At 43.5% G+C, this 12,850-nt stretch overlaps 1 protein-coding gene across 5 annotated transcripts in view; it reads right to left on the minus strand.

The window, feature by feature from the left end:
- Nucleotides 1-12,134, minus strand: part of RNF130 (ring finger protein 130) — a 54,080-nt gene extending 41,946 nt beyond the window's left edge. For 4 of the 5 annotated variants that reach the window (XM_039701228.1, XM_039701231.1, XM_039701227.1 and 1 more), the window contains exons 1-2: nt 11,388-12,134; nt 1,321-1,515 (exon numbers count right to left, since the gene is read on the minus strand). In XM_039701228.1, coding sequence (XP_039557162.1) covers nt 1,321-1,515; nt 11,388-11,655 — 463 coding nt within the window. In that variant the 5' untranslated portion in view covers nt 11,656-12,134. The remainder of the gene's footprint in view (nt 1-1,320; nt 1,516-11,387) is intronic. The other variant, XM_039701230.1, reaches the window with a different exon arrangement.
- Between the last annotated feature and the right edge of the window lie 716 nt (nt 12,135-12,850).

Here is a 12,850-nt window from a genome sequence, read left to right on the forward strand (position 1 = left end):
TGTTTAAGACTGCACTACAACTGTAGAGAGAGAAATGGGGAATATTAAAAAAAAAAGAGAAGGTGACAAAAAATGCCAGGGGACTTTTCACCTGCAGATTGCATAGAAAAAATGTCTAAGGAAGGTACCTGAGATAAAAATCAATTGTCAACAGGCTTTGAATTGCTACATGGAGGTCAAAACCCTCTTGCAAAATTCCTGTGGTATAGAGATATGGGAAGATCAAACCCCTCTAACATTTTCCTTGTTCAAAAAAAGAAAGAAACAACCATAGCATTTCTTTAGTCAAGGAATTAAATTCTAGTTGTGTGACAATATGCAGAGCAATAATTAAGAAATTCTAGTTTCCAAGCAACCCCCTATGCTAAAAGAGACTGAATATATCCTAGAAAAAAAAAAATCAGCCAGCAGTACCACCATCAAATATAGAGATATGCCTTTTCTGATTGAGCCACATCCCTATGCTAAAAGAGACTGAATATATCCCAGAAAAAAAAAATAAATCAGCCAGCAGTACCACCATCAAATATAGAGATATGCCTTTTCTGATTGAGCCACATAGCATCAAAAGGAGAAATCCTTCTGGAAAATGAAAAAGGTAGTTGTCAGAATTGCAAAAAAAAAAAAAAATTAACCAAGGAAAATGTGTACACATGAGACTTCCAGCAACAAAAATAATCACAAGGAACAGTAAAATTTTACACATAGTCATCTGTAAAAGAAGAGAACTCTCTAGAAAAACAGACTTCCAGCATGATTCCAGACAATTTACAGAGGCAGCTACCCTCCAAATCACTGTTTTTGGAACTCCTGTTGATTCCTGTATGGCTCTCATACTGTAGAAAGAGTAAACTGTAAAGTGTCCTCTGTAAACTGTCATTGAAAAACATGAAAGCTCAGATCCCAAAATACAACTGTTAATATTTGAAGGTCCCCAGCAGAACAATGAGTTGAAGACATGCTGCTACAGAATTGTTCAGGTTCAGATGCTTTGTAAAATTCTAGATCTTCCATTATATCTGTATGTTAGCTTCTCTTCTGCAGAAAGGTTCAAAAGATTGCTCCTCAGATCTTACAGGCATTTCCTCACTCCAACACACCCACATCCCCACTGCAGAGGAAAGTGTTCCTCATTGGATAAATGTATGGTAAAGGAAAATAACTGCAGAATTATTGGCTTATTTCATTATATTGCATATATACAAATATCATTAGTGAATGGCTACTTCCAACACCATCTCCCCAATGCCAAGGGCTCTTTAGGAACAGTTTATATGGCAAAAGCATTATAGTGAAGGAGATTACATTTTTTTTTCTTACCTTGATGAGTCATTGTGACAGGTTCTTCACTGGATACGTTGTTGTAAATGACCACAGCTGTGGCATTATGTGAAGCTGCTCGCAGGATTTTCTCTTTAAATGTACAATTTCCTCTCTGTAGTAAAGCAATCCACTGCTTGGTGTTTGGTGGGACCTGGAAACGTGTTCGAGGGTCACAGCCCAGACGATCTGCAACTGAAATGAGAAACAAAGTTACACCGACACCAATTTCTTCTAACAGGCAAAACAAAGAAAAAAAAATAAAAAGAAAAATCCTAATTCCAAGTTGCTGAAGTACTTAAATGTTATGCACTAGGAAGCCACTATTCTCTTGTAAAGAAAGTCTAAAGATAACTGTATTCTTATGAAAATAAGATTTTAAAAAAAGAAGTCTCACGCATTGAAAGCTGTGACTATATGCCCAAGAATTAGTCTCACTAACATAAGCTATTTTTAACTCTAGTGCAGCTAGAATAATGAATTCACATTCAGATCAATAACTGCCTAGGGGCCGAAAAACATTAGAATATGGTTCATCTGCTACAGGCATTTACAAAGCAGCTGTTTATCAGTCATTCTGGGAGTACAAGTCTGTTTTTTCTTCCTAATGCAGCCACAAATATCACTGCAGTGGGAAGTACAACTAAACAAAGCAGGTTGTGAAAACAAGATTTCAGTGTTATCTGCCATGTGCAGGCTACTGTAAAAAAGGACAACATTAAAAGCTGATCTTGTAAAACCCCAGCAGCCAACATCAGCTTTTTGCATATGCACATTTTGTCTACAAGGAAATGTATTCGAATTCATAGAGAAACAAATGGGTTTGCAAACACAATGCACTCGTTAGGTATAGATGGTATAAAGGAAGAGTAACAGAAATGCCAAATGCCAGATGTCTGAATTCAACAGTGTGCAAAGCTCTTTTGTCCCTTCTGATGGTGTAACATATCCTGGAACAAGCCAAAGCCACGGAGCTGTGTACAGAAGGCACAAAACCCAAGGCAGAAGGAACTTCCCAGCAGCTGAAACCGATGAAAGACGGATCTGTTTGCACAACTGGAAACACAGTTTAGTCTGATACACTGGTCATATCATTACAGGATTTTAATTTAGAGCCAACAACAGTTTATAATGCAAATATATTTATCCTTTTGAATGCCAAGAGTATAAATCTCTGGTTACTAAAAATAGTTGGGATAAACAGTGATTTTTTTCAAGACATAAAAAACCAATCTATTTGCATAATAGCTCAGAAAACATTACAGTTCTGCAATGTAAGAGCAAATCAAATGAAGTCTCCCATAATTTTTTTCCTTTTCAAGAAATGAGTTCAGCACAACTATGAGATTTCAGCAAAAAAATTCTACCAAGTCTAATATATTAGCTGGAAACAAAAGGTCTTTTTAAGCACTCTCTGTTTAACATAGCTGAGGTTAAAATCTGTAACAAAGGGGATTCAAAGAGCTAAAGATGTTTTCTGAAACAAAGAAAATCTGCTTGCTAAAGAAGGGAGTGCAGATGAATCTATACTGTGGCAGACATACAGGAAGTCGTTGCATCTCTTAATTTGGACAAGAAGTGCCTCTCCCTGTTCCCCTGGAAGGAGGGTGGGGAGCCAGATACCAGCACATCCTTTTCACAATTGTTTTTCAAGCCTGTATTAGACATCTCAGACATGGAGGGCTATTTGCTGTATTTTTGTTTCATACAGGCATCAGGGAAAATCTGAAATACAGATGCCTGAAGCCAAGTTTTATAGTGTTTTCTTCCATTACCCTGACATCATTACTCAAATCCTAGTGGAAATTGCTAGCTAGCACTGATCCACACGTGTTTTGCAGCACTGGTGATGGCCACCACACACACCAACAATCACAGAAGAGCATGTTCATGCTCCCTAGTCTTTTGCAGCTTGTCTTTGTAATCTTAAACTTGAGAATTATATGTATTTTTAAAAGGAATTAGTCCTTTTTGAAAACATCCAAGAATTACAACTCAGAACATGTACCACCAACCTTTTGCCCTCTCTTAAGACAAAAGCTGTTTAATGAACTATTCCACCTTGCTCTGAATATTTTCACTCAAAAACATGGAAGGGGGAAAGCACTAGCAGACTGTCATAGGAAGTTTCTCAAGCCTTGAAAGCAAAAAATCCCATCCTACTCCCATGAAATCATATTCAAGAATCTCAGGTATGATACATCTGTTGGAAAATACCATTTTCTAAATGGCTACAATTCCACAGAATCCCCTCAAACAGCCAAAAATAACTCTGAAAGTAGACACTCTGGCCAACATAAATTCACCTAAAATATATGAGATTATTAAAAACAGTAATCCTACAGATTATACTGAAAGTAGACACTCTGGCCAACATAAATTCACCTAAAATATATGAGATTATTAAAAACAGTAATCCTACAGATTATTTACTGTTTCCTTCAGTACAATTATGATCAAAACTAAAATATGAAGTGAAAACAAAAATAGCCACAAGAAGAAGGCAATGGCTTATTACAGTGAAAAACCACAAAAGTAACAAAGAGCACCTTGAATGAGGAAGAAGCATTCTCCAAATTCATGCAGGCACCTTGAAATTTGTATGCTTGAAAATTTTTAGCTTAAAAAGCAACAGAGAAAGCAGTAAGAGATAACAGAAACTGCATTGGTGGGAAAAGTAGTACAAAATTTTCTACCACACTAGAGATCAAAGTCTCTCAGCTGTGGACAGAACTATGAAATGTTACTGGATAAAGCAAAAGAATTAGGAAACAAGATATTAAGAGATTAAAGCTTTCCAGATATAGACCAACCAACACCACTCAAATGCTTACAGCGTGTTATTCCTGATGAGGTGTATTGAGTATGTCCTGATGAAAATTTAACAGCTGACAACATTAGCTCAGTAGTATTTAGGTAATACAAAAACATTGAGGAAAATCTGGTTGGTTTAGGTAAACCTGAACTGTCTGCAAATCACTTGAGATTTAACAAAAAGTCACAACCCACTTTTCTTTGCATTAGCATTCTATTACACCACACAAATGTTAAGTAATCTTTTCACTTTTAACTAAATAAAATTCAGAAACAATAGTGAAAAATGTGGGGTGTTCTGCTTGTTTTTTCAATAGACTGAAGATATTCTGAAAAGTGTGGAAGTCTTAAAATCACAGTCCCTCTTCTAGAATAGTGAGATGGTTACAATGAAACCTCTGTACAGCTCAGGTGCCAGGGATATCAGTGGGCACTGAAGGGGACACCCGTGAACAGGGTCAGCCAGGATCACCTCTGACACTCTCCACTACCCTGCCATCTATGATCTCCTATCCAAAGTTCAACTAGAATCAACAACACACGGGTTGCAAGCATTACCTGGATGATCACAGAATTGCTTGGGTTGGAAAAGACCTCTAAGATCATTGAGTCCAACCAGTAATCTGGCACGGCTGTGTTCACCACTGAACCACGTTCCTGAGTGCCACATCCACAAGTCTTTTAAATCCCTCCAGGCATGGTGACTCCACCACTGCCCTGGGCAGTCTGGTTCAGCGCTTGACAATCCTTTTAGTGATGAAATTTTTCCTAATATTGAATCTAACTCCCTCCAGGCACAGCTTGAAGCACTTTCCTCTCACTGTGCCACTTGCTACACCTGGGAGAAGAGGCTGAACACCACCTGGCTCCACCCTCCTGTCAGGGAGCTTTAGACAGCAAGAAGATCCTCCCCAAGCCTCCTTTTCTGCTTCTCCCTCAGCCTCTCCTCATCAGACCTGTGCTTCAGCCCCTTCCCCAGCTCCTTTGTCCTTCTCTGGACATGTTCCACTATCTCAATGTCCTTCTCGTAGTGAGAGGCCCAAAACTGATGTTACTTGCAAGAATGAAAAGCAACTTCCTATTAAATTTTTCTAAAACAAATCACTTGCACAGAGAAAGATATGATCAGAAGCCACTCATGGCAGTTCAGAAGATATAAGCATATAGAAAGCCATTTAAGTAAGTTTCCCTAGAGGTGCACTACTCTTCTGGCTTATTTGAAATATAAGCTATTTACCCTGCCTGTCTCTGTGTTTTCATCTATGCATCATGTGTTGGCAAAAACCCCAATTTTCTGGTTTAGAAGGTTTAGAAGTGGCAGCCTGCTGGGCTAAAGAGCGATGCACAATGTTGTTGTAAATATCTCCCTTCCTACCCTCAGTCCTAACACCACAGAAGAGCCTCTTTACAGACGAATCAGCTGTGATCTAAGTACCTACCATTAGGCTCATGTTTGTTTTCTGCTTTAGGAGAGCTTCAGTTTCCTTTTGCAGAATACACAGGGCTACTCAATTTGTGTAACTCTTTCTCTTTGAGCTTTTTTTATCATTCAAGACCCCTTTCTGCTATAGAACTAAGGTTTGTGACAGCATTTTAGGGATTCATGGAGAAAAAATAGTTAATAATACAACAGATCCAACCAAGGCTCCACAGCTACTGAAGAAGTAGTGGCAAGCTCACATCAGCACAGCAACAGTACCTTCCTTCTCTTCTTTTCCAATTGCTTGACCATGTTTTAGCCTTCTCCCTACAAGAAGAGGAGCCATTTTGTGGAGCAAAAATGAAACAAAAAGGGCAGCTCCCAGCAGCTTTGTCACAAGTGCACACCTGTCTGAATGCAGACTGTCCCCTACTTCTGAACTGTGCCTGGGTTTGCTCTTTCTCACACGGTGTTCCTGCTGCTCTTGCCACCCTTCAGCCAAGGTTGCTGCACTGGCTGTTATCAGACTTTGTTCTCTAGGCATTAACCATTTTATTCTATGCAGGGCTTTTTTATCTTTTTTTCTCTCTAAAGGTCAGATATCTTGCTATTGATTTCATCTTAGCTAATACTGTACTCTGTAAATCCAGCACCAGTTGCCAGAGCTGGTCTGTCTCAGCTACACATACAGAAATCATTTTAAAGTCTGACCTTCAATCACTGTAATACAATAGCTGGAGAGACACCACTAGTATTTGAGGGACAGCAGATCAAGAGGTTTGTTGGTAAAGAAACCACAGAGGAACACAGGAAGGTGCAGTGCCATGCATGCTGCACCCCAGAGCATTCCCTCCCTACAGCTCTGCTGCCCAGGTAGGTGCTGGGCAGAACACCTGACTGGTAAAACAAGACAGCTTTGTGCAACACATTCATTATAATCCTGTGATGAAATTTCCAGAAAAGAAATTCAGCTGGGAAATTCACAGAGGCAACTCAGCATTGCTGATGGATTATTTCAAGGAATTGGAATATTTTCTACCCCATTAGGGCTTAATACATGCAATGGACATATTTTCTTTCCATTACTACTGGTGCTACTATCAATACAGCCCTTATTCATGCCAGTCATAACTTCTGTTTCATAAGGTGGTGCCAATGAATCAATGAGTTATGTACAGCAACATTTTCTTTTCAACAGCTCTTTCAGGTAATTGCTTTGACTAAAGCTGGCTTTAGCATGAAAAGAAACTCTTTGAACAAGAGGTAATCTGGTTTCAGGGAGGAAGTTAAACAAAAGAAAATCACTGAAGCTTAGAAGAGTCCTATAATAGTTCAGATTTAATCTTGTTAGCTCAGTAAGTATTCTACAATTATGGCTATATACTCCAATATATAACCTCCACTTCTGCTATCAATTAATGACTACCAATTAAACTGAATACAAAGATCAATGATGAAGGACAAAAGCATGGCACAATATCCTTCTTCCCCTACTCTACTGATATATTTGCTTGTTGCATTTTTTAAGCCTTTCTGGTGTGGATTCTGGGCCAGAATTTCTGTCTGAATGCTGCCTAAAGCTCTGCAGTTACCAGGAAACTGGCATTTCAAACCTTCTGCAGCTAAAACTTGTTCACACAACATGTTTATGAAGTGCCAGATGCTACAGAATGCTGTAGTTACAGCACTATGCAGAAGATATACCTCCTTCCTAACACTGAGCCAATATTGTTTCTTCCACACTTTCACCTTTTTCTAACATATGTTTTTCCTCACATTCTCAGTCTCCTTGCCAAGCCCAAATCCTTATATCCCTTTGGGAGAGCTCTCCTTTCTGTGAGCTCTTTCTCCAAAGCAGCTTTTTTACAACCACCACCTCCCTACAAGTCCTTTAGATTCCATCCCTTTCCACTCCTCACCTGCTCATTCCTGACCTACTGGCTCAGTGATTTTTAACATTTCAACTTTGACTGTGCTGCTATTTCTCTTCCTGTCAGCTCCAGTGCCAGTCCTGGTCATCCTGCCTGCTTCCCAAGCCAGCCAAGGTGCACAAAACTTTAGCTCCCAGCAAGGGGATTCTCCAGAGCACACAAGACTGAATTTCCAGTCCTCACACTGAAAACCAAAAGCAATAACCCAGATTCAACAGCCCCACAGAGTCCTTTTCCCCATGGAGAATGTTTTTGAGGGAACTAAGCCACAAAGCACTGCAGTTTCTACCAAGAACCATTAAGGTGAGTATTCAGTAGCTTCTAGCTTGGTTTGCCATGGCAAGGGGAATATGCCTGACACCTAAAGGTCTGCACCACCAGTGGTGTCAGGCACCCAACACCAAAGAGTAAAAGCACAGGGCTGAACACTTGCAGGGTGCATGTACAGACATCCAGGAGCACCAGGCAGCTGCTGGGAGAGGACTGGCCTGAAATTACCTGGAGATGTTCAAGGCCAGGTTGGATGAAGCTTTGACCAATCTGGTCTAGGAGGGTGTCCTTCCCAAGGCAGGGGGCTTGGAACTAGACAATCTTTAAGGTCCTTTCCAACCCAAACCACTCTATGATCTGTGAAAATGTCTGGTTGCACAAAGTCACAAATAACAGAGTAAGGGACTGAGAAGTATTCTGGAACCTCAATGAAGGAATACTATAAAACTGAACTAAACTATCAGAAAATCTGCATCAGGCTGTGAAGACTTATTTCACTTTTATCCTTCCATGTACAAGAAGAAGACCTTTTTTTTTTTTTTTTGAATCTGCAAGCAATCATGTCCAGAAGTGGTTTAAAACACTTTAAAACACTCTTCTAATAAGAAATTAAGTCATGGCAAGAGATTAACAAGTTAGAGGAGGTAAGAAAAGCAACTCAAAGTAGAAGAACGGAAGCGAGATTAATAAAGAAACCATGCTGCTATCGTGCATTTAATGTGCTTGGAAAAATATGCCCACACAGCTGCTGAATGTACAGCCAGCAGCCAACTGTGACCAGGAGCTCGCTGGAGCTGCACTTTCACAAGTCACATTCACAGGCGGTCATGCCAGTTACTGCCACCCCCCTCCCAGGGGAACACTGCCTTTGAAAGCCCCTATCAGTTTCATACAAGCTCTATAAAAAGAACACAGAAAGGGTTTTAATACATGTATTAACATGACATGGTTGAATTCCATTAAAGAAATCCTGCTAAAGAAACAGGAGAAGTGATCGACTATCATGCTGCACTGGGATTTAAAGGATGGGTGACCACATGGAGCTGGCATCTTCAAAAAGCAGAACATAAAATATTAGGCATATTCAAGAACAGAAGTCAAAAGCATCACAGAACACTTAAAATTACAAATTGTGTGTGGTCAGCAGCAGATCATAGGCCCTGAATCTGGAATTAGTAAACTCATTTATCTCCCTGCAGGCAATGAGTAAGGGATGTGATAAGATGCCCCATTCCTGGAACTGTTCAAGGCCAGGCTGAACAGGGCTTTGGGCAGCCTGGTCTGGTGGAAATCATCCCTGCCCATGGCAGGGGGATTGGAACTTTATCATCTTCAAAGTCCCTTCCAAACCAAACCATTCTGTGATTCTGTGATTCTTCACAGAGCATGCAAAAATGTGAAATTAAGGACACTTCAGCTCTAAAACAGTCCATGCCATCAAGGTGCTAACAGATCACCCACATTTGTGAACATTTCGAAGACAGCCCATAAATGGGTGAATGTTTGACATCACAGCAGTTTCAAATTCAAGGAATCTTCAAATAAAGTTGCTAACAATTGCAGAATCCTTTTCTTCTGAGGATACATGAAAACTGGGGTACAGCATTTACTGCTCTAAGAGCAGTGGCTGGCAGCTACTCATGTTTAGAGCTATTAGAAAAAAATATGCAAGAGAGTTCACCAACAATATTAACAGGCTGATTAAAAAAACATGAAGGCAATTACTTTCAGTAAGACTGCATCATTTTTTATCAAATCTGAATATAAAAAAGCAGATGTTCAAGAACAGCTTAACTAAAAGCATAAATATTCCACTATTTCTTACTACATGAAACATTTTAAAACCACAGGCACATCAGCAAAATTCAAATAAAATGTAAGTATATAACAATCTACACAGAACAATTCAGAGTCTCTAAGAATAAGGAAAACAACTACTCTTGTGCTTGCTTTAACTGAATTTCCCCCAAAATTGCTAACAAAGTTTTAACAATTGCACTATGTCAAACCATGTCAGGTCTGACATTTTCACACTTCCTGCACTGCTTTCTCAAGAAAGTTATTCATCACAGTACTTAGCAGCAGATATAAAAATACTGTTTATAGACTATTCATAATTTTATTTAGCTCTGAGAATTATCAGCTGCCTGTGAAAATGCTGTCAAAGCCTCCCTCAGTGTTTAAATTGCACCTTAGTGAAGGCATATCAAAAGAAAGCAGAAAAAGTTACAGAGGCAGATTAAAAGAAATTAGTATCAAAAGTTTTTCCTGACAAACAAAGCAGCTCAAAAAAAAATATAGTGCTTTGATATCTTGCATGTATTTAAAAGGCAGTAGTTTAAAACCTGTTAAAATACTACTTGCAGTAACAGTGTTTACATGCCTAAAACTTTCAGGACGGAGTCCTGATTTCAAGGGGGTTGTGTGGGGATGTGAGGAGTATCAGGAAGCAGAAGAATGACTGCAACATATTTAATGTTAGCTGAGAGACAGGATTTGAAGTACAAATAAAAATCATTTTACAGCAGACTTCCTCAACAATTTCTGCTCCCTCATCCTTCCACCCCAAAATCGACCCTATTAATATATTCTAGTTCTATTTTGCAGAGCTCCATTGAGACTGGCAAGCACCTGCTGATGCACAGCCTGATCCAACCAGACCAGAAGCTTACAGAGGCTGCCTAGCAGAATGAATTTGTTCTGAAAAAGTATCAAAGTATTTTCCTGATCTTAAGATTTGGCAAATTCTCTAAAGCTTCTAATAATACAGTAGTTTTGTGCTATCAGTTCTTCTAAAACACTCTTAGTATGCACCACTTAGACTCTAGTTTTAACTGACTACAATATTTCACTGAATACATTATTCAGATGTTTACTGTCCAGGAGGCAGGTTGGGACCACTGTATTCCATCAAGTGGCCCATTTCTTAAAGATGGCAGTTTAGATAATGTCAAGAATGGTTTTGGAAATAAAATACTGTTAAAACTACATCACTATTACTGATGATACTGGTTTCACTTCAGGCAAAAATCATGACAATACTCTCAGCTGTTCCAATTAGTGTTCTCTATAAACCCCAACATTTACCAAAAGAAGAACTGATGGACAACAGCTTCGCTTAATTAAAAGAAAGCTGATTTGGACATTCTATCCAGTGTTCAGTACTGCAAGCAAGCACATTTTGGGCTGGCTCTAGGAGCAACAGCTTGGTAGCTTCAGTCCTTCCAAGTCTTGATGGGCACCTTAAACAGTGTTTTTAAGAACTGCACACTGAGCAACTGTGACTTCACACAGCTGCCACAGCTATCCAGATGCAGAGCGAGATGGCTATGCAGCTGTTCTGGGATTCAAGGCGATGCTGTAACCAAGGACTGTCAACTACCGCTACCCTCTCTGTAGTTAGCTAAGGAATAACACCTTCACCGCTCAATACACCCAATCTACTGGGATCCATGCTGGAAAGCACTTTATGCTTTGCTGAGCTGTTATTCAAGCCAACACTCTCAGATCACGGATTTATTTTATTTCCCTCTGGGCAAGCTCTTCCTCCTCGTTTGTCAAGAGCTCTCTAGGAAAGCCTGCCCAGCCCAGGCAAGGACCAACCACCCGGCAGCGAGCGAGGGAAGCGTTACCTCCGTTGATAGGGACGGGAGCCACCAGCAGCCCCTTGACCTCCACCTTCGGGGAGTCCTGCCCGTAGCGGCCGCGGTCGATGCGCAGCAGCGTGGGGCCGCCGCGCTCGGGGCTCAGCACGGTCACGTTGATCAGCGCGGTGTAGTACGCCTGGCTGGCGTTGTCGGCGCCGGCCGGCCGGACCCGGCCGTGCCACAGCAGCAGCGGCAGCAGCAGCAGCACGGAGGAGCCGCCGTTCCAGTGCTGGCGAGCGCACCGCCAGCTCATCTTCGACTCCAGGCGAGCCGACGGCCGTCACCGCTTGCCTCCGCCGCCTCGCCCCGGCAGCGTCGAGCCCCGCACGCCCGGGTGTGTCCTATCCCATCTGACAGCCCGGGAGCGGAGAGAGACCAAAAGCAGGCGGAGCGGGGAGGAGAGCCCGGGCTCATGCCATGGGAGGAGCCAGGGGAGTCATGGCAGGTCCCAGCCGAGTCCGATCCGCCGCCGCGGCTCCCGGGGGAGGCGGCTCGGGGGCAGCCGAGCTCCGCCGGCCCCTCAGAGCGCCGCGCTCATACCGCCCGCCCGCCACCACGGGGGAGCTCCGGCGGGGCGAGGCGAGGGGAGGAGGCGGGGGCGGCGCCGCGGCCCCCTCCCCGGCAGCCCCTCGCCGGCCCAGGGGAGGCTGCAGGCAGGAGCCGCCGCTGCCGCCTCAGTCGCGCCCGCGAACAGCCGCGGGGCTCGCCTCGGGCTCGGCCCGCCTCCGCCACCGGCTCCGCGCCCGCGCCTCGACTGCAGCTCCGCGCTCTGCGCAGGCGCCGCACGCCCCGCCCCGCGCCACGAGGGCGAGAGGCGGAGCTTGGGCATCAACCACGCCCTCGGGAGGCGGGGCCCGCATGGAGGGCAGGGTCCTTGTGTATGATGTCATTGTGGGCGGGGCCAGGCGGCGGTGGGAGCTGGGCGTGGGGGGGGCTGCAGTGACACTCGGGGGGTGCAGTGACACCCGGGGGGGGGCTGCAGTGACACCCGAAGGGGGGCTGCAGTGACACCCAGGGGAGGTTGCAGTGACACCCGAAGGGTGCAGTGACACCCGGGGGGGCTGCAGTGACACCCGGGGGGGGCTGCAGTGACACTCGGGGGGGCTGCAGTGACACCTGGGGGGCTGCAGTGACACCGGGGGGGCTGCAGTGACACCTGGGGGGGTGCAGTGACACCCGAGGGGTGCAGTGACACATGGGGGGCTGCAGTGACACCTGGGGGGCTGCAGTGACACCGGGGGGGCTGCAGTGACACTCGGGGGGGCTGCAGTGACACCCAGGGGAGGTTGCAGTGACACACGGCTTCAGCCACCCGTGGCTCCGGAGGAATGGATCACAGTGTCACAGAACCACCGGCTGGAAAAGAGCTCATGGAGCCCACCCTGTGACCAAACACCACCATGCCCACTGGGCCATGGCACTGAGTGCCACGTGCAGTCTTCCCTTGA

Source organism: Passer montanus, unplaced genomic scaffold (genome assembly GCF_014805655.1).
Source record: "Passer montanus isolate IOZ18808 unplaced genomic scaffold, ASM1480565v1 scaffold15, whole genome shotgun sequence".
NCBI lineage: Eukaryota > Metazoa > Chordata > Aves > Passeriformes > Passeridae > Passer > Passer montanus.